Source organism: Coturnix japonica, chromosome 13, assembly GCF_054131305.1.
Source record: "Coturnix japonica strain WE chromosome 13, WE-NBRP24, whole genome shotgun sequence".
NCBI lineage: Eukaryota > Metazoa > Chordata > Aves > Galliformes > Phasianidae > Coturnix > Coturnix japonica.
This window is the reverse complement of record NC_140675.1, coordinates 14,306,269-14,331,415: the sequence shown is the minus strand read 5'-3', so window position 1 is coordinate 14,331,415 and position 25,147 is coordinate 14,306,269. Positions and strand designations below refer to the sequence as shown.

The 25,147-nt window shown below is 52.6% G+C and overlaps 1 protein-coding gene across 2 annotated transcripts in view; it reads right to left on the bottom strand.

Moving 5' to 3' along the window:
* The window catches only part of PRKCB (protein kinase C beta), a 74,663-nt gene extending 50,481 nt beyond the window's left edge, over window positions 1–24,182 (bottom strand). For both annotated transcript variants that reach the window (XM_015876948.3, XM_015876947.3), the window contains exons 1-2: window positions 23,843–24,182; window positions 23,605–23,636 (exon numbers count right to left, since the gene is read on the bottom strand). In XM_015876948.3, the coding sequence (XP_015732434.1) occupies window positions 23,605–23,636; window positions 23,843–24,012 (202 nt within the window). In that variant the 5' untranslated portion in view covers window positions 24,013–24,182. The remainder of the gene's footprint in view (window positions 1–23,604; window positions 23,637–23,842) is intronic.
* Between the last annotated feature and the right edge of the window lie 965 nt (window positions 24,183–25,147).

The window sequence follows — 25,147 nt, the reverse complement described above, 5'->3', positions numbered from 1 at the left end:
AGGCGGGATGAGGAACATCAATCATCCTCGGCAATAGGATAGGTGTGGGTGGGGAAGGGGCCGATGACTGCATTAAAGCTCAGGTTGGGGAGCGATCTCCAATCTCACACTGCATGAGACGTAAACACCCGGAGCCGCGCTCTGACCGTGGGCAGGGGCACAGCTCAGGCAGCTCCTGTACTGCAGACATGGGAACGAGCTCCTGTGCCTTCCCTGAGCTTTTAAAGCCATAAAAGCTATGGGGAGCACAAACAGAGCACCCTGCAGCCTCACCCCAGCACCCCAAGGGAAGGCCAAAAGCTCCTCATGGAGTGGAGACCAGCGCCCAGCACTCACTGAGAGGCTGAGAGCGATGAGGGCAAAGCAGCCCACGTGTTCCCCGTGCACCCCATGTGCTCCCCCCACGCTCCCTGTGCCAGTGCTGCTTCAGAGACCCACGCACAGAGCAGGGGGAACCGAGCCCGCAGCGCGACTGCCCACACGTGGGCCCTGACAGATGCCCTGAATGAACGGGAGGGAAACAGACTCCGCTCTGCTCTTTAATTACAGCCAGGTGGCACATTGCCACAATACTAACAGGTAATTTTTCAAGCTGGAATTTGTTTCTTTCAACATTAACATCCCCCTAACCTGTTTCTCAAAGCACGAGCCAAGAGCCTCCATTACCGCAATGCACAGCCTCAGCCTGTGGGGACAAGGCTACAAGGAGCTCAGAGCCATGCCCAAGGACAAGGGCATGGGGACACTCTGGGCTTGGAAAGGACCTCTGGAACTCTCTCAGTTGAACTCCCACAGCAGGTTCCCTGCAGCAGATTGCACAGGGATGCATCCAGGTGGTTTGCTGTCCTCTGCTGAGCTCTCTCCCTGTCTGTCAGTACCTGGGGAGCCCAGCACTGAGCACTGTGTTCCAGGTGTGGCCTCCCCAGGGCAGAGCAGAGGAGGAAAGCACCTCCCTCACCTGCTGGCCTCACCACACAATGCAGCTCAGGGTCCCACTGGCCTTCTTGGCCACCAGGGCACACTGCTGGTTCATGGTCACCCTGTGATCAACCATTGGTCAACCAGGACACTATTAGTCCTTCTTGACCAGCAGGACACCCAGACCCTTCTCCACAGAACTCTTTTCCAGAAGCTCAGCCCCCAGCCTGTACTGATGCATGTGGTTATTCCTCCACAGGTGTAGGATGCTACACTTACCTTTGGTGAACCTTATCAGGTTTGTCTCCCCACTCAGCTCTCAGCCTGGCACAGTCTTACTGGATGGCAGCTGCGTGATCAATTGTGGCCCCAAAGAACCAGATTAAACCATCTTAGAAATGAGTTCTGGTTTGGTACGAAGGTGCTGGGAGCTGCAGCAGCCCCAGAGGATCGACGACGAGCCTGCTGCAAAGCCTGGCCCAGGGCACACTTACACAGCCTCATGGTGCTGCCCTGTGCTGCTATGTTACAGATGGGCTCAATTAGAAGCACAGAGATGGAAAAGAGGCTTGAAAAAAACACCAAAACAAAACAAACAAAAAAACTACCCCAGCACATGACAAGAGAGAGAAGATCATTAAAAACTTGGCAGCCTCGTTTAACGACGGTGACCTGGTAATTTGATATTGTAATTGAAACGCCTGGGTTGGACTCCGGGGAGGAGGTAGAAACATGGCAAGGTGTCCCTGCAGGGTGGGAGTGGGCACTGAGGGGAGGGTGATCCCAGTGCATCCTTGTCACTGCACACACACAGCCCTCAGAAATGGCTGCTGGCTGGCTTTGAAGCCTTGTTTCTTGCTGTAAGAGCACATTAATCCTGCTCAAGGAAGATAAAAACTCGGTCCCTAAAGTGCTAATAATAAAATAACTCAGTTTAAGCTGAGTTTTGTCACTTATCTCCAAAGCAGAGAGGAAAACTTCACTTGCCTTTTTTCTTCCTCTTATCCCCCTCTTAAATTTGAGATGCTCTGAGCATTGTCTGGCATCCAGTGCCAGAGAGCAGGGTCATTAAGCAGCAGTACTCAGATAGCACTGCTGTTACTGTAGGCATGCAGGGAGGTGCAGAGGCAGCAGCTGCTCCTGGACCCATCCCCATTCAGGCACTGGGGTTGGTGGGTGTATGTGCCTAAATGAGTTGGTGCCATATGAGCCTGTCCCATACACACAGCAGTATCTTCCTGAACTAGGAGCACTACTGAAGCCTGCCCAAGCAGAGAGCTTTCTCATGCCCACAGACACTGGCCAGCAGGCTTCACAGCTCTGATCCTAAAATTCATCTTTCATGGCAACAGAGTTTCAAAGACTGAGCTGCTTTTTACTTCTGAACTCCAAAGCAAGAAGAATTTATGCTGAACACATGCTACATGATAAAGTCATTTCCTTCAGATATTCCATATAGGGTATGGAGCTCACACATGAATGAGCCATTTCCCAAGCTCCCTTGGCCAGAAGTGCTGCTTTTATTCTCTGCTGACCTTCAGGAACACTGGGGCCAACCTCTGGGACCTCTCAGCCAGGTGGGTTATGGGCTGGAGTCTGAAATCAGCCCTAAAAGTGTAAAGTGGTCTTCAACCAAGACTAGACCACAAACACAGAGCTGCTGTGCAGTGAAGTTGGGGAGGTATTTACATATTGCATTTACATACTGCTAACGAGACAGCGCGGTCTTGGAGCATCTTCTCAGTCCCCTATACTTCTAACAAAAACAATGAAAAACCAGTCACCAAGCTTTAAATCATTCAGTCTGCTCCAAATGCAGGGAAACTGAGGAAAATTCACCTAAAACAACAGAACAGCACAGGTGGGTATTATTTCTCACCTCACATCAGAGCATTTTCCCAAGTGCCTCTAGGGTCCCACATGCACCCACAGGACACACATGGACCTCATTTCCCATCACATAACAGTACTCCCATATGAGCGAGTTCCTGTTTCACCTATCCAGCCCCACACACAGCTCAGTCCCAGCTGCCAGGCCAAACTTGCCCAGCATCCCCTGGCTGTGGGATGCTTCCCAGGGCCAGGGAAGCTCTTCCTAGAGGGGCTCTTTGGGAACAATGCAATGAGGCACCTGGGACTTGCTTGGCTGTGCCAGAGGTGTTGCACAGTCCTTTTGCTTTTCAGGAAGTGCAGAAATAACCATCATGAATACAACAGCAAAATATTTTCTTGGCCGATATAAAGATGGATGACTTCTCTGCTGCCTGTGGCTTATGCCAAGCATGCTGTGTCTTGCAAGGTTCTCTTTTCTCCATACAAAGCAATGTTTGAAGGGTTTCTTTTACCCCCAGGAAAGGCAGCGGATCAGTTTAAATACTGCAGAGAGCAGCAGCCAGCCGGGGTCCCCTTAACGCAAAGCTTCCTACAGAGGCTCTGTGAAATGCCGCAATCATGTTGCGCGACTGTGCCACAGCCCTTCCTGCAGCACTCCTTCCTGCAGAGCTCCCCGACCCCACACTCTGCATCTCCACACATAACCCAGCACCCACCAGCAGGAACACACAGCCCTCATTTGCCCTGACAGCACCGGGAGGTGCAGACACAAACTTCTCCTGACACGAACAGAGCTCCCCTGCACGTGGCTATCAGGAGCATGCAAGATGCTCCCATGATCCCTTCCAGCAGATCTCTGCCCCTGCCTCCTGCAGGCTGCACAGCCCAGGCAGGCAGAGCGTGCCACTCTGCACACACCTGCAGCCCCCTGGGGTGAGAAGGATGGCAGGTGGGCTGCTGCACCAAACCAAACACATCCTTCCAGCTCTCCCACCTTCCCCTACCCCAAACCATCCCATCTCATGCTGCAGAGCTCCCTATCCCACGGAACAGCAGAGAACAAGAGATGAAGCTCCTCCCTGCTCCTACCAGCCCATGGCATGGTGATGCTACCCAGAACCCACAGCCCCACTGCTCCCTCCTTCCCTCCCCCTCCCCAGCCGAGGTGAGCAGAGCACTGGACGTTATCTTGTTATTTCAACCACTTCCTCCTGCCATGCTCCAGCAAAGAGCAGAGGTTCATCTCCAGCAGCTCTGAGACACAGCAGGTGTTTCCTTTGGTCTCTAACTCTGCAGCCTCGATAACACCAGGAGGTCCCATAGGGGACTGTGGGGCCCAAAGCTCTGTGGTTGCAGCTCCCTCCCAGGACCCTCCATGCCCCCATGAACACCCCAGGTGAGCAGAGAGCAGGCTGGGAGCAGCTGCATGATGGCTCAGCAGCCAGCAATAAGCTTGAAAATGTTCACCAAGTCCATTTAAAATGGGGAAAAATAATATATTAAAGCAGAGAGCCAGCAAATTGCAAACAAAAAGGCCACAGCTCTACTGAGCAGAAGCACCAAGTGCCTCAATGAGCCCTGGGCACACCCAGGCTCAGGGAACAGCTCTGCCCTCAGCTCCCAGCTTAGCAAAGCCCTGCTCCATGGCTCCAAGCCGACCCCCAGCCAGGAGAACAACTGCCACCATTGCCCCTATCGAACCCCATTTTGCATTGTTAAATGCAAGAACTCCCACACATTCTGTACTTGGACAGCTGATTTCCTTGGAAAGTCTGCAGGGCTCTGTGATATGGAACCCTTCCTCCCACCAGGAGGTGAAAGGAAAGCTGGGGTGGGGGGGGAAGGCAAAAAACCAACAAACTCAAGCCTAACAATTCGGAAATTTTCCACTCAAGGGTGTTGGGGGGAAGTTAATTATCAAACACAACCATATCACAGGGGAGCACACAGTACTGGGAGCACAGGCAGCTCAGACAGGGGAATAGCAGAGCACAGCACAGAGACACCCAAACTTCATAGGGCAATGTCAGGGGGTCACAGGTCCCTTGGCAGGAGGAGGCTCCAGAGACAGGCACTCCTGCACAGCATCCCCACACACCCCAGTGACACCGCTGCAGGAAGGGATGCAGATTACAGTTTTTTGTTGGTTTTCTTCCCTTGAAAACAGGCCATTATCTCATGACAGTTTGGAGCGCTATATGTTATTACACAGCAACATGACTGCCTTTAAGACACTCAAAGGGCTGCAGCTGGCAGGATCTCTCGTGCACTTGGCACTCCTTTTGATGCTATACAAATAAAGTATTAAAACACCATTTCCAGCATGAAGGTACGTCGCATTTGCTTGCTGCTCTCTGTGCAGAACTGCACAGCACGGGGCTCTATGGATGCTGCAGGAAGGGCTGGGATTCAGCACAGGGTCTGAACCCCATGAGGAGCGGTGGCTGCAGCACAGTGGTGGTGCAGGGGTGTGTGAGCATGGAGTGAGGTCGGCGGAGCCAGCAGCAATCAGACACTGCAGTATCACATTAAGGGAAGCACCCACAGCACGCTGCTGTGGGGGAGGGAAATCAGATCAGAGGGGATTTTTGTTCTGTTTGTGTTTTGCTGTAGCCCTCAATGGCCAGGGTTGTTCAAAACCTACTTCACAAATAAACTTCATCAAGTGATGGATTGGAGCTGCTTTTCTTGGGCAGCAGTCCTACACGATTACATGGCACTGTGCTCAAGTAGAGTGTTATCTGGGCTGCCAGCTTTTGGATGGGAGAGAAGAGTCCTTTTATTTATATGGAGCTCTGCAAAGAGCCTTCCTGGCTCGCTTTCCCCTTCCATGTCCCTACCGGCCAATAGGACTACATTAATGTTTACAATATGGCCTACTTTTTAATGCAGCTCTGTCCCGGTGAAAGAAGCCATTTGCATTTTTAATGGGATTTGGATAAGCAATTCCACCCATGCACAGAGCATGGGCTCCTCCACCCTCCATCCAGCCCTGCTGCTACCAGGGGCAGCCCCACACCGAGGGGTGCAGCTCCATGTGGCCATGAGCTCCTGCAGTGCACAATGCCTGCAGTGTGCTCAGCACCATTCCTGCACCCCTACCACCCTCAGCACAATGAACACAGCCCTTCCCAGCCAGCCCAAAGGCAGCTTTACAGCCATTGGTTTTATTAAACTAAAGCAATGAAGGAGAGAAAACCATACACACGAACCCAAAGGGAATCATAAAAATATTTAAGCTTGCCTAAAATTTCTTTTGGCTGCTACAAAGCACTCCATATAAATGAGATAAGGCCTATCAACGATAAGTGCAGAGCTTGGTTTTGATGGTACTACTGCAGTGGGTCCCTTCCATCCCATTCACTCTCCACTGTGCCATCCCTGCAACACCACCTGAGCTGCACAGGGCACCCTGCCATGCACCCCTGCACCCACACTGCAGGAAAGCCACAAACGTCTCCAATGCTGCCTCATACAGCAGCCTCCTTGGTACCTCTGTGTAAGAAACGATGCTTCTGGGAGCAAAGGGCTGCACAGTAATATAGGTGCCTTGGGGATAAGGAGCACCCAGGTACCTGCAGCAGCCAGGTGGTGCCCCTAATACTGCTGCAGACACCCGGCTGTGTGTGCTGGGAGTGCTCTGAGTCCTCCTTCCAAACAGACTGTGTTTCTGAGCCCTCCTCTCACTCTGCCTTCCAGCCCTACCCACAACAAGCAGTGCCAGCCCTTTCTTGCTCCTCATCCCACGACCCACTTGCTGTGGGTCTAGGCCATGGCCCCAGCACCCCACAGCACTCGCAGCACCACAGTGCTGGCTCAGCCTCAGAGATTGACAGCTGCCTGGGGGCGGCTTTCCATGCCTGATGCAGTAATAAATATTTGGAAGGATTTGTTATTTTGTATAAACAGTACCAACATATTGCACAGGCTCAGCTGAAGAGCTGCTCCTTGCTGCCAGGCTCCCAGAGCCCGCTCGACCCCAGCACCCAGATTGCTGCTAGTGATGCCAGGCTCAGCCCAAGCTGCACATCCTGCCTGGTTTACAAGGGACATTGCACACAGCTTTTCAACCCAGAAGCAGCACGGTCCCTCAGCAACATGCTGCACTGCACACAGGCTATTTATCTTGGAACTGATGCATACTGAAGCTACAGAAAAGGAAACAGGTTCAGCCTAGGACAGCAGATTCATTTACCAGCCACCCCCAGGGAAGCACTTCTCTGCCCTTCAGACTCCAGAGCATGAAACACACACCCACCAAAAGGTGTTTCCCAAAAAAATTTGTCTGTTCTACACTCTGCCAGGATTTTAATTCACTGCAAACACAGATCTCAAGCAGAGTGTACGTAGATGGTAGAGTCCATTCCTCATTGCACATTATTCTGCTACATCACCACTCCTCAGCACTCCATGATCTTCCTCCTCTGTCACTGCTAAGCAGTGCTTCTCAGCAGCAGTCCAGCATCATCCCCACCAACCTCAGCAACATCCATAATAATCAGGTTAGAATTCTATTTCATTACAGCGTTGTTCTAGATGGCAAAGGCTGAACCCAGGATATCCCTCTGGCTGATGGGATCATTTCTCATGCAGCATCTCCAGGTGGGCAGCTGCCACCAAGGGGATGGGGCTGCAGGGCTCTGGCTGTGCCTCTATACTTCCTAACCACACCACTGCCACAGGGTCAGAAAGCAAGAGCCAGCTCCCAGGAGCAAAGCACTGCGAGTTCTCAGAACTGAAGATGAATCCCTCTTCCAGTGTTATTCCTCTGAAGTTGTAATAGCCGCTCAAGTGTGCCAAGTTCAAGAAGAAGCCAAATTATTCTCAGTTTGGCTGATGTATCTGAGGAACAATTCTTGTGAAGTTGCTCGCTCCATTATTAGAGCAGAATTTGGCCTACATAGAATCCCACTGATGCTTGCACAGGCTGCTGACAGTCCCTCTTGGGACCAAGGAACATTCTGGACAACTCATGTTAAAACCTCTAATGTAAAGGAACTGCCAGAACTGTGATCACCATCTCCACTTTCATTCAACCTTAGGTCTAGCAATGAATCATTTCATCTTGTTCACAGTGCTGTGCTGCCATGACAGCCCAGAGCTTTTCCACCTCCTGCACCCCCTGGGCTCTGGGCTGGGTGCTGCCCTATGGCTCCATAGGGTACAGCACTCAAAGAGTGCCCCACCTCAGCTTGGGTATTTGGAACAATTTCCTCTCTGAAAGAGCAGTCGAGCACTGGCACTGCTGCCCAGAGAGGTGGTGGGGTCACCATCCCCCAGAGGTGCTTCAGAGCTGTGGAGATGCAGCACTAAGGGATGCAGTCAGTGGGCGCAGTGGGATGGGGTGGGGTTGGGCATGAGGATCTCATAGGTCTTTTCCAACCTTAATGGTTCTTTGATTCTGTACTTGTCACCTGTGCTATAAAGACAGCACTCCCACCTCTGGTGGTTCTAAAGAAAACCATCCCAAATACCGATTGATGCAAGATTGGAAGCCAAAGCGTTCTCTATGGCAACCCAAAAGGTCTCAATTATCCATGCAGGTGGCACTGAGAGCAGCCCTGAGGCACAGGGCTGGTAAACTCAGCTGCTGATAGGAGGTATTGAGGAAGAATTCTCATTCAACTCTCCAGAGTTCAGGCAGCTCTTTCATTAGTGAAAGATATTCCTGAGCTCCTTGCACAATCGGAACGACCATTATATGCGCAACTTAAACCCATCTGAGTGTCTTAACTGGTGGGGAGCTGGGAGGAGAAGAAAGAATTAAATCCGCATTCAAACACAAGAAAGCCCGTTCCCGTAGCAACGGCAGCATTTGCGGAGGGCTCTCAGACACAGAGGTATTTGGCACGTGGATTTCTGCCCGTCTCTATCATTCATAGGACATGGCAAGGAGAGGTGGAAGCAGAGTGTGCCCACATTGCCCCATGCCTCAGGGTGGCTGGGAAGCAGGGTAGGGCTCCAAGAAAGGGCACAAAGATAACCACACTCTGAGCTCCCCCAGCAGGAGCACCCATCCCACAGCAGCACTACATGCAATCCATGTCCTCGTGGCGTTGCACCAACCCAACATCACCACCGAGCACAAGCATGTCTTCTCTTGCACATCACCACGCAGCTCTGCTACATGGCAGCCTCAGACTGTGGGGAAATGAAGGGTCTTGTAGGGCACTGCCAGACTGCAGAGAGAGGCTCTGTGCAGCCCCAGGCTGGAGGAAACCACCCACGCACCACCAATACCTACAGGAAAACCTCTTGCGCATTTCACTGCCTGTCTCCAGCAGTGAATCTGCAGTGAGGATGACTTGAAGCAAGAAAAAAAATACTCGAAAGAGCAACCAGGAGGGAAAGCTGCCATGCTGCTGTGGGCTGCACCAAAACTTCCTCTACACAGCAGCGTGGCGACCAGCTTGCCCTAATGGGGTCCCCCAGGAGCCACTGCTCAGCTCACGCACAGAAGGTCCACAAAACCAACTTCACGGCTGGTGCAGAACTGCTTCACACCCAAAGCTTGAGGCTGCACCAGAGCATCACAGGGAGGGTGCAGTCCCAGGGGAGAACTGCAGACCTGAGCAGTTGAGGGGAACAGGCACAGCTGAAGGAAGGGGAAGCGGCAAAGACCAGCAGAACTTGGCTGTTATGGGGCTTCTGCACCTGCTCAGCACCACTGGCAGCAGGATGGGGAATAAAGGCTGTGCATGGAGCACGGCAGTGTCTGAGCAGCGTCCTCTGCTGGGACTAGGGGCAGATAGCCTGCCCTCATGTCCAAGGGAGGATGGACCAAGCAGAAGGAGAGCAAAGGACAGGAATGCACACTGGGTACCAGAAGCATCCCTATCTACAGCCTTCAAACCAAAGAGCAAAGCACAGCTCCAGCCAGGAACCCTGTGCTGCAGCACGGCACTAAGGGCCTCTGCCAAGGGAGAAATCGTGGCTGCTTGGCAAAAGAAAAGCCAGGGACAACACCCACAGGGGGCCATCAAAGACTGAGCGTAGTCCAGCTGCTACATCTTGCTGCAGGACTTCCTGGAGCAGAGTGCCTGGGGTGCCTTGGCTCTATGTGGCACAGTCCCTCAGTGACAGGACAAGTGGGACACGCTGCCAACACCAAGCAATGCTCATGTTCACAATGGTTAGTGAGAACCTTCAGGCTTCAGAAATAACTTGGGGAAGCGATACTACAGGTCGTACCCAGGCACACTCTGCACTCACTGGTCTCCCACAAGAAGAGCAAAGGGACGGTGTCAGTCTGTGCTGGAGCTCTTTCCTTCACCATTGTGCACATCCTGGAGCAGAAGCTGCTGTCCATGAGCCCCCTCCACGCTGCCTCAAGTACAGCCTGGCCTCAGCTTCCCCAGAAACACTCCCCTGAAGGTGGACCCACACACTAGAGGAACAAACTGCACCAGGGCTGTGCAATGCCATCTTCCCTTGGTTTATTTTCTGTTCTTCTGCCTTGATATGAAGTCATGCGTTTGAGTTATCAGAGAGCTGGAAGTGAGTCAGCACAGCAAACCACAGCCTAAGAATGTAACTAATTAAAACTATTCACTCAAGCCAGCATGCTCCAAAATACTCAAGACCCTAAAAGAAGCCAAATGCATTAGTTGGGATACAGCAAGAAGCCCTGGTATGCAGCTCCTGCCCTCTGCAGCAGGTAGTTGTAGGAAGCAGTCTCACCTCAATACAACACTCAGGGCTTTGCTATGATGGACCATGTTCCTCAATGGAGATATTTTGAGCTTTGCTCCAGCCTGCGCGGCTGCAGAACTCACAATGTGTGAGGATGGCACTTGCTGCCCAAATCCAGGGGTCAGAACAGGGCTTGCTGCTCCCCAAACCTACCAGATATGGGGCAGAGCAGCAGAGAGACGCGGCAGATTTTCACCTCTTGTGTGAATAAAAAGCATTTAGTTAAAAAACCCTCTACAGCAGAGAACACTTTCTTTGCACAATGCAGATGAAGTATGAGAGCATGAAGAGAGCCAAGCAATGGACAGTGCTGCAGCAGTGTGGTGCAGTGGCAGCCTCCAGCACAGCCCTGCAGGGCAGATACTATCTGACCCCAATGCACACGATAACGAGGAGCGATGCAGAACGCTGACTTGTGAGAACAGAATTTTAACACCAAAGAAACATCACACACGGATGCTGAGCGCTCCCACATCATTCATCTCCCTCCCTAATCAAGGGATGAAGCGAGAGATCCAAGGCCCTATAATGAATCTATTATTTAAGCATGCGGTAAGACCCGGGTTATGGTAATAAACTTTGACAGTAGCTAACTAACCATCCAGCAATGAGCACTGCAAAAATAACATCAGACAATTAAACAGGACTCCTAAAAATAGCCCACCCGACCTGCTGCCACCACCAGCCCCAGCTTTCCCTGCAGAGGAGCTGCTGAAGTGGTGTCAAACCTCAAAATATTTCAGCTTGCAACTGAAGCAGTGCAGTTTCTGCAGGTGACCCACCCCTTCCTCAATCCAGATAGCTCAGATCTTCACAGAAAGATCTCGTCACATGGCAGGCCAGAAACAGAAAGAGATGGATATTGGTTGCAGTAACAACAGAAGCGCTGGGAAAGGCTGCAACAAAAACAGGACTGCAGCAGCTGGAGCCTGCACACGAGATGCGCTCACCCCAGAGGATAAGGAGCTGGAAGCCTCTGGGGTTGGACTATCAGGACCAACAGTACCTGGTGCATCCTGAGATGGGCTGCAGGACAGCCACACTCCACATGTGTTGCATTGCTGCTACTTGTCAGGATGCTGAGAGTCAGGATCGCCTCCGGGAGCCTCATACAATGGGTGTCATTGCCTCCAGTTTTGCAGTTTATGCATTTCATTGCTTCATGCAGGAGGCAGTTTGCAGGGCTCTGGGCTTGCACCAAATGGAAGGTGAGCTCTGAGCCCGGTGCTATGTGGGTGCTGCTGGATTGTAAGGGCCAACAGGGCACCGCATGCAGCATGGATGGGATCAGTTTGAATTAGAGCAGGCAGACAAGTGCACAGTGCTGCAGAAAAGCACCATAGTTCATAAGAGCAGAAGTAGAAGCCCAGGCTCTGGGCAGAGCTCGGAACACAGCATGGTGGGAGGTAAAGTGGGCCAGCTGAGCTGCATAGCCAGGGGATCTGCTAAAGAATCCTCCCAGTACCCAGTGCAAGGGCAGCACACTCCACTGATGCTGTGATGGGAAGGCAGAAAGATAAGCCTTGCCTGAGGGACAGCAGCGAATGGCTGAGGACTGATGGTGCTATGGAGAACAGCACAGCACCCAGAGACCTCACAAGGGGACAGCAGCAGCACCCTGCACTCCTCCCTCATCTCTTTCATGCAAGCAGGGCAACATTGCATCCATCTCCTCCTGAAATCACCAATTTGACAACAGTGGGATGTTCTGTGACAGTGCAGTTGAGATCTGTGCCTCAGAAATGGGACACTGCAGGAGCACCAGGCTCAGGTTCACAAGACTCCCCAGTGGAACTGCTCCTCTCTGTGCAGCTCCCATACAGCAGGGCTGGACAGCAAATAAAACCCAAACAGGACAAGAGCTGAATGTGCAATGACCCAATCAATGGGAACAGCTGCCTCAGCTGGCAACAGTCCGCACAAGGCCACTGCAGACCCCACAGTCTCTGCAGCAATGGGAAACAAGAGGCACGTTCTATATCAGCATCCATTGGCCCTCACATGGCAGAGGAAAAGCACATCAAAACCAGCAGAAGATAAAGAGAAATTTAAATATGAGCAGCAAGGGGACATTGCAGACACCTCCTTCACTATAACCCAGCAACTGTGCAGCAGCCACTTCAGCACAGATGCACACATGGCCTCTGCTGCCCTGCAGGGCTGCATCCTTGCCCCAGAAGCTTTGTGAAACATTGGGGATAAAAGAAACAGCATGACTGACCCTGCACTCCTGGAAGGTTCCCTGAGTCTTGTGCTAAACAGGTGGGCAGTAGCAGCCATGCAAGAACATGGGCCATCTCCATAGCCAGGTCATGGACCCGAGAGAGACTGCATCACAGCACCGCTCCATGGGATACAGCCCCACAGCATGCTCACTCGCTGTCACTCCTAAAGGCAAAAGCTTTAGCACCCCATACAAGTCAGCAGTGAGCTAAGAGCTATTATTTTAGGAGTCTCCATCTGGACCCATTGCAGCATCTTGCAGCTCTAATTTAGGGCACAGAAGGACGCAGGAATGACTGCGCCTCCATCCCAGCCCCACGGAGCACTGCAGGGCTGAGGTACACACGTGGCTGCAGGAGGCCTGAAAGCAAGGACAGCATGAGCCCCCTGAATGCCCTCAGGGAATTCACTGCTTTAGAGGTGGTGGGAAATGCACTTTGTGCAAAGAGAAGAGTGCTCTGGGGAGATGCCTTCAGCCACTGCAGTGGGAGAAAGCACCTCACACTGTGAAGCCGTGCAGCACGCAGTCACATCTCAGAGGAGATGCACAAGAGAAAAGCATTGAACATGGAGCTTCTGCCCCACCAAACAGCTGGACCAGCAGCTACAAGCACACCACACCCAACAGCCAAGAGTTGTTTTATCCCCATACAGGATCACAGCTGCATCCCATACCCACAGCACTTCCTCTGGCACCCTCTGCACAAGGAAGAATGCAGAACTCCCCTGTGCCTCGCACCCCTCCGCTTCCCTCTTGGGAAGTTACCAGCTCCACCATGTTATTTTGAACCTCTCTAAGCACTGACAGAACACTGGGTGCTCACATGATTTTCCTCTGCTGTTTTCAAGAAGTACTTCTGTTTCGCTCTGACATGGTGGAAGGGAAACTGCAGTCAAGAGGTGAGGAGGGAGGAACTTACAGCAGAGCTGCTGGGGCGATGGGTGCAGGAGTGGGATGTGCAATGAACAGCCACCAGCCCTGGGAACTGCCCTGCAGATGGGCAGCACTTCCCCCCCCCCCACACACACACACTCCTTTTGTGAATGGGAAGCACCTTCCAACCCTTCCAGCTGGGCCCAGGGAAAGGGGAAGATTTGAGTTACAGAATTGCTAACTTACAGGGGATTATCAAGAGGAACCTGCAACGCAAAGGGTACAACAGAACCAACAAAATATCAGTTAGCACAGGGATGGGAAGGGACTGAGTGGGTTCTGACTGTTCTGCAGCAAGAGGCAGAAATAGATGCAGGTCTGTGCCACCCTCAGCCAGGAATGTGGCACCAGCACATGGCTACACAGCTCCTTTTGCTGGCTCTACAGAGAAGAATCTAATGGCAATTCATAAGCAACTGCTGGATTCAGTATTCCTTTACAAGAATCACAGCCTTATAATTTCTGCAATTAGAAAGGGAGTTCTTCTTCAGTGATCTAAAATAGAAGTTTTTGTCACAAATTACTGGCTTTCATTCCCTTCATACCTGAGCTTAAACTGAAACTTAAATGGAAATTTACAGGAGAAGCAGAAAGTGAGTCAGTCTGCCCTTCGCAACAGTCATTTATTTTCATCCTCCTGGACTCAGATAATAGTAACAGCGGAGATAATCACCTTCTTCAGAATTCCCTGCAAGATGGGGAGTGGGCTCTGCACGTGCTGTGCAACAGTGCAGCCCTGGGATGCTGCAGGAAGAGCACCGCTGTGCTGCTCACACCGGGCACCTTCCTGCAGGCACTGCTCACACTGCTGTTACCCCACATCTCCTACCCACACAGTAGCTCCATCAAGGTGGCTGAGGCAGATCCCAATGGTCCCCTCCTGGAGCCATCAGCTCACAGCCACAAGCTCTGCTCTTTGTGCTGTCAGTGCTCCACGAGCAGACGGCACAGCAGGAACAGGTTCACAGAGCGCATCTCAAGGTGCTTTGCTGTCACCCAGCAGCAGAGCTGATTCAGAAACACACTGCAAAGCCTCCCCCTGCCCTGATACAAGCCTGTGAGCTGTCGGGTCAATAGGGGACTGCTGGTAGGGAAAGAAATGCTTCTGGGTATATAATAGGGGAGAATTTAATTCTGCTCCAAGGTTGGGAGAAGCAAGCCATTTATCACACAGCCTCTGATGACAGCACTTGTCCACAGCCTGGATGAGAGCTCTTCCCTTACAGTAGAGGGAGAGCGACAAAACAAAGGAATTCAGACTGAATCGTTGGGCATTGAAACACATATTCTGATAGAAGGAAGAAATTTCAACTGCAGAGTTTGAAGTTACTTTAGCAAAGATTCCCTGTAAGGGTTTGGTACTCAACAAAAATGCAAATCGCCATCATGGTTTCCTAAGCAAATGAGCTATTGTTACGTTTTTTTCCAGTCCAGCATCCTGCTCTGAAGATCTGATAGCAGCCCTACTGAGCAGCTGCTAATTACAGCCTCTCCTCCTGCCAAAAGCTCAGTCCTAAAGCCTCCAGATGACCCAAGGAGAGAGACTTCATCCATCCCAAAAGGCATCAGGTCAATGGCTCTGCCATAACCTCTGCCACGGCCACACAGCTGCCCACACTGTGCCTGCTGCAGGCTGCTGCCTTGCACACACCCCACTGCCCTCAGCCACAAAGCACGAGGACAAGCTCAAGGACACCTCTCCCACCAGCAACCTGCTTCTGCAGGCTCTGTATTGCAGCACCTGGCTCCACTTCCACTGCGCAGCCACCTGCAAAATGGAATGCCCCTGCACTGGGAGGGGATGGCATCAAGGAGGTCACACAGGGGCAGGAGGCTCTAGGACACAGTGCTGGGATCTGGGCAGCTCGAAGGATGCCTGCTGGGCTGTGGGATGACTGTGGCTGAGGCAGGGAGAGCCCCAGCAGAAGCACTGCGCTCCGCTCCTCGCTGCCGTGAAGGTCACTTTGTGTCACCCAGGAGAGCTGCACACAGCTGCCACAGCCCTACAAGCCTCATTTCCAGGAGCCTTTGGCCCTGAGGCACTTCTCCATCAAATGAATAAGATGCATTTGAAAGTCAATGGGCTGAGCTATTGGAGCTGGCCCTTAGTTGCATGATCACAGACACAGGTGAGCTGCTGCCCTGGGCAGGTGAGGGTACAATGGGGCTCTGCTCCAGCCCCCAGCTCCCATCCTTACAGTTGTGCTGAGTATCAGCACTCCTTGCTGCAATGCCAGCTGCTGCACAGAGAGCTCTGAGCTCCGACCTGCCCCCAAGCTGCTGTTCCACCAGGCTCATCAGGCACCGCTGGAGTGGATAACCTCTCCTCCGAGGGCATGCTCCTGAACAAGGAGCTGAAAGGTGGCAATGAAGCATTAACCCTGCCGCAAAGCTAACCTCCATCATGATGGGGCAGAGGTTGCATCACAGCACAAATGGCTTCCAGAGCTCACACCAGCCATAAACCGCAGCTCAAAGGGTTCTTTCAAGCCATGCATGAACATCCCATCAGTAGAGAGGACAGTGAACCAACAGCACTGACAGCACCCAAGCTTCAGGAACACAGCACATGGCACTGCCCCACCTCCCACAGCTGGGCAGGGGTTCAGACACACCCAGGGCTCAGCCCCCTTCACTTCACCTCCTGGGCCATCCCTCTTTGCTTGGCTCCCTCAAGGCAGCAGTGAGTTACAGAGCATTTCCAAATATTCTTGAACTAAGCAAAAGCATTAAGCGTAACAAATGCAAAGAACGAATAAAACCTAAAAACAAATTACTCAGCCTCTTCGGGGAGGCACAACATTAACGATCTTGACAAGCCCCATCATTTTGCTTACGAGGCAACGCTAGAGGTCCCAGCCAAGCAGCGCACCAAGATGGAACAAGCTCTGAATCAGCCTCTCCCCAAACCACGGCGCCGATAAAGGCGGCAGAGCTGGAGACGCGGTAAATAATGACTTTGCACTGCGTCAGGAGCTAATCCACTCAGTGATGCAAATTTCATCCGTGGGCCACTTCCCCCTCACTCCGGCTTCTCACTGATCTTCCAGAACAGCCTTCGGATGATTCCTGCCTTCACGGCGATGTCACCAAGTTGCACTGAGCCATTCACCAGCGCCAGGACGACTTTCCCACCTCTTCACAGCCGCACGCTCTCATTCTTTGGCTATAATTAGAAACCATGAAAACGCATTGTTCATGCGCTGAGTGTGGCAGCCCGGCGATATGCTGGCTGCTCGATGTGCTCTCTGAAGGTGAAGCGATTCCTGCATGGCAACGGAGGGACCGACAGGCACAGAGGCCGAGGCATCACAATGTGATGAGGACAACTGAAGCCGATACATAATAAGACTCCCAGGCATCCTGAGCAGCCAGCTGTTGCCATTGCCTAAAAGCCCATCTTGCTCAGAAGACCCCTCGTAGAGCCCCAGGTTTTGACTTTGCCTCCCCAGCCACCCCCCACAAAGTAATCCATTTTTTTCCACCTGCTTGGAGCAGGAGTTTATTCCTCTGAGGAGTCAGCACTTCCAGGCAAAAAGGAAAGTTTGCAGATAAACTGCATCTCTGACACCTCCTCTCCATAATAAATAAATAAAAAATCTCCAAACCTGCAGCTGGCTGTAATGGGAGCTGCACTGCAATACACCTGAGGGCAGTGAACCCCAAACCTGTAGGTGCTGTGCTGTGTCACTGCTGGGTCCTTTGGCAAGCACTGCCTGCACAGCCAGGGTCAGCAGCAAGCATCGCCTGCCTGGCACATTTAAACAAGATACATAAACCTGACACAACAGCCAGACCAAATATGGAAGCAAACTGAGCCAAGGAAATGCAGCTCCAATGCATCTGATGCCCAAGTGCAGCAGAAAGGCTTGGGTTACACTGCACTCATCCTATGCTACAGACATTAAATGCCAGAAGCAAGAGGTTAATAGGTTATAGGTGCTCCTCTCAAAGCAAGTGGACTCAGTATAGCTCTGGAAATACGGGACAAGCAGGGCAGCTCTGAGCAGTGCAAGAAGCAGCCCAGTCTCTCAGAAGCCCTGAGCAGGGCTGCAGATAGGCTACAGGTCAGCCACAAAGCATCACCCAGACAGAGCCATGTGGCTAATGCCTGCACACTGCCCATCAGCTGCAAGCATCCTGCCTGGGCTGCAACGTGCCTGCAGATCCATGCGTGGGGCAGCTGAGCTCAAGTGTGCCCAGCGGCAAGAAAAAGCATCGTGTCCTCATTAGCAGCAATTATGAGCACCAAACAGGAGAGCAGCAATTGCTGCACCCCACGCCTGCCCAGCCTTGGGCAGCTTCCAGGAGAGAGGCTCTCAGTAAGCAAGAAGAGGAGCTAGCTGCCTTCCAGGAACCGCTTCCCAGGAAGAGGAGCACCAAATTGCAACTGAAGCAGCTGCGGGAACGGCCCCAAGGCAACGTGCGCTGCAGACCCACGTGCAGCCAGCAGCCACCCACCCCACAGCACCCCCACACTGAGAGGCTGAGCATGGGGAGCTGCAGGAAGACAGCTGCCACTGCTGTGTGTGTGTGTTTCCCTCGAAGGGAAATGGGATCAGCTGTCGGAAGCAATGGGGAGAGCAGAGTCACTGCACTGACCCCATCCGCGCTGCTCATGCTTCCTCTTGCAGCAACGAACAGCCACATAATCCTCAGAAGGAAAAAGACAGCTGCTGGTGAGTTGGTGGTTTAATGGCACAGAATTCAGGTGGCCAACCCAGAATATGTTGAGCTTATTTTACTTTCTGATGGAGAACAAGGCTGAGAAACACTTGCAGACCAGAGGAGAGCCCAGCAGCACTAACCCAGAGCAGCCACAGTCCCTGGAGCCCCCAGAGCAGCTGTGCATCACCTCCACGCATTGCCCAGCAGCATGCAGCCCAGGGGCCTCCCTTCCTTCCTGTGCCCCTACTCCTCTCTCCCAGGGCTCTGTGGATGAGATGACAGCACAGCATGAGCTGAACAAGGTGCTGATTGTTTTGTTTCTTGTGGCACCACTTGGAATAGGTCTGCCCTGCCCTCACCTCACCCCTGACACAGGCAGCATGTTGAAGGCCATCAGACTGCAGTGAAGGATTTTGGCACTGGCAATGCAGTGATACCAGAACATGCTGATGGGAGCCCAAGGCTGCATGCACCAGGACAGCTGTGCACAGAGCCCTGCTGCTGTGGGCGCATTCGTTGCCCTTCTTGGGCTGTTTTTCCTCAGCACTCAGCCTTCCATCACGGCTCTTGAAGAAAACAAAGAACACACTGCCCAGAAAGCCCACAACCACTCCTCTCCCGCAGGGAGCTCATTACTCACCTTTTCTAAATGGCTCTAATTGATGGACTTTCAGAATAATGATTCATGGAGCCACACTGGAGGAATTAATTGCACAGCACCACACACCCCCTCTACTCCGTGCTGCCCTTCAGCCCGCACCATGCAACAATGGGAGCAGTCCACAACTGGGCTCTGGCAGGTCCAGTGCCCTGCTGAGGGCAATGCACAGGGCTAATCCCCTGCACCACTACCTTCTGCAGGAAAAACCCACCCAAACACTTATACTGGGTGAAATCCCATCCCTCCTGCCCTCACAAGCATCCCTCCTTGTTACCATGCCCGTTTGAGGCAGAACAAAAGACAGCACTACAACCTTTCCCTTCTGATTGTGCACTTTCCAATTACGTGTTGCAGGCAGTTCTGTCCTGAACTAAATAACGGGCACAGTCAGAAGTTAATTTCTTAGTCATGGTGCTCACGCAACTCCTTTGCTGATAAATCCGAAGTGAGGCTGCACAGCACTGATGAGTGTATCCAGCTTGATATTTTGGTCTGCTCAAATGTCTCCAGAGGAGTGAGAGCCCTGCTCGCTGGCTGGCAGGGCAGCAGCACTACCAAAAGGCTGGTGGGACTCCTCAAGCTTGAGCTCTACCCCTGCACTCACAAAACCCACACCAAACCTGAAGAGGAGAGATTTAAGAGGAGCTGTGCCTCCTGCCTTACACCAGAAATCCAACATACGTGGTCTAGTTCTGCTTTGCAGCCCTGGCAATTTTCTCTCAGAGGTCCATCTGCAGAGAGGGGGCCCAGCAAAAGCCTGCAGCTCCCTAGGAGGTGTCCCTGGGACAGAAGACCCACGCACAGCCCCACACAGCCACATGCAAAGTACCACCTCCAGGCACCATCACCCCACAAGCCCATGGGGCTGGAAGAATTCACAGGATCGTGTTCAAATGAGCCAGCAGGCACACGGCAGAGCTGATGCCATCTGCTGCAGGTCTCCTTAGGGACTGCCCAGGCACTGAAATCCCCCAGGAGGCTCAATTGCTATAGCAGCACCATCCAGAGACTCAAATCCTTTGCCAGAGCCCAGGGACCAACAGCTCTGCTTGCTTCAAACCTATGGTGCATGGAGCCATGGGGCTGGCTCAGAGTCCCCTCCCAGCCCCCACCAGCGGAGATACCCCAGGAAGGAAGCTGACCACTTTGTCGTCAAACTTTTAAGATCACTGTAGGATGATGGTTACCTTGGGAGATAAAGAAAAATCTACCATGCTAATTGCAAAGGGGGAGGGTGGAGAGAAACCACATCCACCGAGCAACAAAAATGAACCCTTCAGTGCTGTAAGGAGACACGGACAAGGCTGAAGGTATCAGTGATCCCTGCTGAACCTGATAGCTGTGGGCCAGGCTCTGCAAGAGGCCTCTGCCAGCCCAGATTTCCTGCCCAAACAACTCCCAAAAGCAGCTGAGGAAGGAGGCATCCAGCAAAGGAAAGAGAAGGATTATGGAAACTGACTCCATTCAGGCTGTAATGCTCATCTTAGAAGGAGCTCTGGTCACACAGCAACAGCGTGAAGGGGCACACACCTCCTATTTTCCCTTCCAGCTCAGTTTGATGCAGCCCTGCAGCAGCATCGACCACCTGGCACAGTGTGGGGGTCCAGCTCCCTCCCTCTCCCACAGCCACAGAGCACTCCCTGCACCACAGAGCACACTGCCATGCTCTGAGAATTGTACTACCACCATGAGACACACGGAAACCCTTCAAAATTATGTTTCCAATTTCTGCTGCATTATATAATTAGCACCATTTGTGTCGCAAAAGTAATTGCAGTAACATTTTTAATTAGTCTATTTGAACACTAACATTTCTCCACTGTGCATAATATGTTGACACGAAATTACTGGGTTTGAGGCAACTCTCAATGATTGGAGTTTGTTTTGCTTTTGTTTCTCCCTTGCTTCACGCAGTCAATAGCAGCACACGGCCGACGAGATGAACCCAGCCCTGAGCTGTGCTGGGTTTCACTGCAGTGGGTTTCACTTCCGTCTGGAGGGCAGCGAGGTTGGGGGAGGAAGGGGGGGTTGTAACAGCTGAGAAATACACAAGAAACACTCTGGGAGGAGGTGAGCCCTGCCTGACACCTTCAGCCACTCGGGCCTTTGTAGTGAGTGTTGTACCGAGAGCACAGCAAGAGAGAGCATTGGTGTTGGAGGGCTGGGAGACGAAGCCATGGAAGAAGGATGTGTGTATGGGACCAAGTTTGGAAAGCTTAGATTTGAAGGGTATTTTTGCTTACTGTGTCACTACTAGGGGGAAGGAAGTGAACAATATACCCAGAAAAGTCACTGCAGGAGATCCAAGCACTCATTACTGAATGGTGCCCTTCTATTCCCCTCCCTTCTCCTCTTAAGGAACCAAGATCCTTCTTTCCAAGATCTTTTCTACTTTGTACACATGAAAGCAGTAACAGATGCAGGTTATTTTTGCTTGTAACTGAGAATCACATTATGTGACTCTTCACCTCCCCACGAGCACCACTTCCCAGGCTCTGGGTCAGGCACAGCCCAGCACTGACTGCAGCTGAGCAGACCCTGCTAGCAGCACAGGTACCCTCCTTACAGCACAACCGGCACCCCAACCTACAGAGACTGAGAGCTGCCAGCCAACAGGAGAAAGGGGCCCCAAGGATGGCAAATAGGAATATTAACAGAAAAGGAAATGCTAACAGAGGTGGCAGCTCCCAGAAGCAGTACAGAGAGGAGACACAGAGCTCCAATTCTTGACAGCTTCCAGAGGTGTTCCCTTCAGATGTATTCAAGGATAAGAAGGAGATCATATACAAGGATAAAGAGATTAGCGAGCAGTTAGGTGGCATTTGCAGTATCCATTAGTATTTCAAGCTACAATGAGTCAGTTTCTGCAAACTTCCTGCCAAAAGTCACAAGTAATGAGCTAATTAACAATCTAATTATTGCAAATGCCCTAGAAAGAAATCAGGGCACAGGTGAAAACCTACTTAAGCATGGCAATAAGAAACAGCTTAGAAGCAAGACAGGCATGTGCCTTAGCGACATTCCAGCCATCTCTGCTAACAGAAGAATACAACGGTCGGGTGATTATTGAAGTTGAACTAAAGCTGTTCTCCTGTCTGTCATACCAGAATAACCTGGAAAGTGGTTTCTATGACAGAAGGACATTATGGACCACTCACACACTTTTGGCAGCATCACCGAGCACAGCACCACAATGGGAATCCTATGGTGTGATCACAGCCCAACAGCCTCCAGGAGGGCACAGGAGCTCTGTTCTGCCCCACAGCCAGGCACAGTCAGCTGATGGCCAACAGCTGTGCAATCAGCATCTCTGAGGCTGCCCTTATGGGTCCCATTCACTGCCTATACACTAGAGACAGATTTGATATCAAAACCCTTAGGAGTTAAGCCTCAAAGCAAATGCACAGTGACAGGTTTCAACAATAGTTCGCAACAGCTGAAAGACATTTAAAAAGGTTCGAATGATCTGACATTGAATACTGCAGGAAGAACTGAGCAAAAAAACATGAATTACACAGGGGGAAAGAACAAGCTCTGCCCCACCCGCAGATGACCCTCCTGCCCCCAGCCTTCCCTAGGGCACAACAGATTTCAGAGCTGCTGCGTCTGTACAAATATGCCTACCACCAGGCTGCACATGCCGTAAGGAAAGGCAGAATTAAGGTCTGAGTAAGACTAGGAATACCCACAGAGGTGTAAGATGCACAGAACTCCTCCACGCAGCACTGTTCCACTGCCTGTGTATGGAACCTTAGGTAGAGAGGAGCACTGCCCTAAGGAGCAGCATCAGGACAGGTTGCAGCATTGATCTTGTAGGTCCTTTCTAACCTTGTGATTCTATGATTCCTCTGCTCCCAGCACCAACATTTGGGGGGCTGAGGCATAAAACAGCCTTGGTGGGTTACCCAGGAACACGAGGCACAAGCAGGGTGTGCCAAGATGAGCTGTTCCCATGCTACTGAGTTAAACAGTGGTTTTATTCCTTAGCTAGGCATTCAGCCACCTGCCAAAACAAAGCTTTACCCCCAAATCCTCACTAGAGCAAGATGGCACAGCCAGCAATTACAAGGCTGAGCTGGGAGCCCAGGGCTGCAACCCCACACAGATGGGACCTGCATCCCCTCTTCCTCCTCCTCTCCTTTGCTGGGGATCTCACAGCAAGAGCCAGGCAGAGGAGTTACTGCAGCTTGGAATGCAAGGGCAGCCCAGAGAGCCCCTCCTGATCCCCAGCACCATCAGAACTAAGAACTCCACCTGTAGTAACCCAGCAGCTCTCACAGCACGTTTTGCTATAATGCCTCATTTTTCCCCAGCAACACAACGGAGCCATTGAAGTTCCCCAGCCTGCACAGCCACAGCCCCGCGCTGCTGGGCCAGCCGCCTGCCATTAACAAACCTTTACACATGAAATGCATTAAACGTATTAAAAATCATTAACCGCTCTCTGCCTTTTTTGTGTTTTTGTTTTGGGGGGTTGGGGTGGGGGTGGGGGAGAATAGGATTGCCTATGCAGCCCTCTACGCTCATTTTGGGGTGCCCAAACCCTACCTATGAGCAGCCCTAACGCAACGACCGTCTGCTTCGGGGGTTGGGGGGGGGGGGTAAGAAATGACGAAGCTGCTTCTCATCCCTGTCCCTGTCTCTATGCCCCGCGGCCCCGATGCGCGACACTCACCTTGACACTGGAAGCCCTGCTTGCCGAAACCCCTGCGGGGAGAGAGAGAGAGGCTGAGCGCCGGCACCGGGAGGGAGTGGAGGAACGGGAGCAGAGAGAGGAGAACGGAACGGGGAGAGAGCGGGGTCCGGGGGCGGCTGAAGGGGGTTCGGACCGGGGATGGGGATCAGGGTGAGGGTTTGGCGAGAATCGAGGTGGTTGTGGGGGGGGGTGGGGAAGGTAGGGATGGTGCGCTCACCAGATGAAGTCGGTGCAGTGGCTGCAGAAGGTGGGCTGCTTAAAGAAGCGCGCCGTGAACTTGTGGTTCTTCACCTCGTGCACGTTCTTCTGCCGCAGGGCTCCCTTACGGGCGAAGCGCACCGGGCCCTCTTCACCCTCGGGGCCCGGCGCCGCCGGCGGCTCGGCCATGCTGCGCTGCGGGAGCCGGGCTGGGCTCGGTTCGGCTCCGCCCGGCTCGGTTCGGTTCGGCTCCGCTGCGGGGCTCAGCGGCGCTCAGCACCTCTGGCTGCAGCTGTGCCGGGAGGCAGCGACACACGCCCGGCAGCGCCCCGCCCCCTCATCTACATATCACATCAGCCCCGCCCTTTATCTGCATAACAAGCTCCGCCCCTTAAGCAATAAACCCCGCCTCCATCTCGCCCCTCTCTCTGCTCAAGCCCCGCCCCCCATCCCCCCGATTTGCATAGTGATTTGCGTAGCGCCGTGTTGATGCGCTGAGTGGGCGTGGTCAAACGGGGCTCCGCCCACTCGTTGATTTGCATACAACACCTGCATCCCGGCGGGCTTTAGGGGCGCATCCTCTGCCCATGTCGTGCTATGGGCAGGGAGGGTGAGTGTGAGTGTGAGTGTGAGTGTGTGTGTGAGTGGCTGGGCTGTGGGCACACAGTAACAGTGCTGATGGTAACTGGGGTATAAGCATCCACAGGGAAATGCTGGCTTCAGGTCACTTGCAGGAGGCACCTACGCTGAGTGATGAATGCTTGCTGCAGGGCTGGCAAGGAGGCTGCTGTTCCCAAACTCAAAAGCTTTACAGAGCTAAAGCCAGGATCGCTTGTTCTGCCCTGATTTCCTGCACAGTGTGAGCCAGCAGCAGCCTGGGAAGGAGGGATGCAAAGCTCAGAGGTGCACCCAGAGTGATTTCAGGATCTCTAGATCAAACAATAGCAGTTCAAAAAATTACAGTGCAATTACAGCTCAAACAATAGCCTCGTTTTCCCATCTCACTGAAGCCTCCAGGTCAACCCCCATCCTGTGCCAACTGTCCTCCTCACCCCTTACCTACGGCACAGCAGAGAGCTCTCCCCTTCCAGGGTTGCCCCATCCCAGTGCTCCTCATGCCAGCCCTGTGCACTGCACCTGCTTTGGGAGTGTTAAATCAGAATGGAAAGCAGCTTTACCAAAACGTAACAACTGTGACTGTGCCTGTCCCTGTGCCTTGCCTCAGCCCTCCTGCCCACGGGCTCTTGCCCCAAAGAATGCCTCCCAAGCTCCATCGAATTTGGTGCCCAGGAGGGTACCAAAAATAGACCCCGAGCTGCTATTA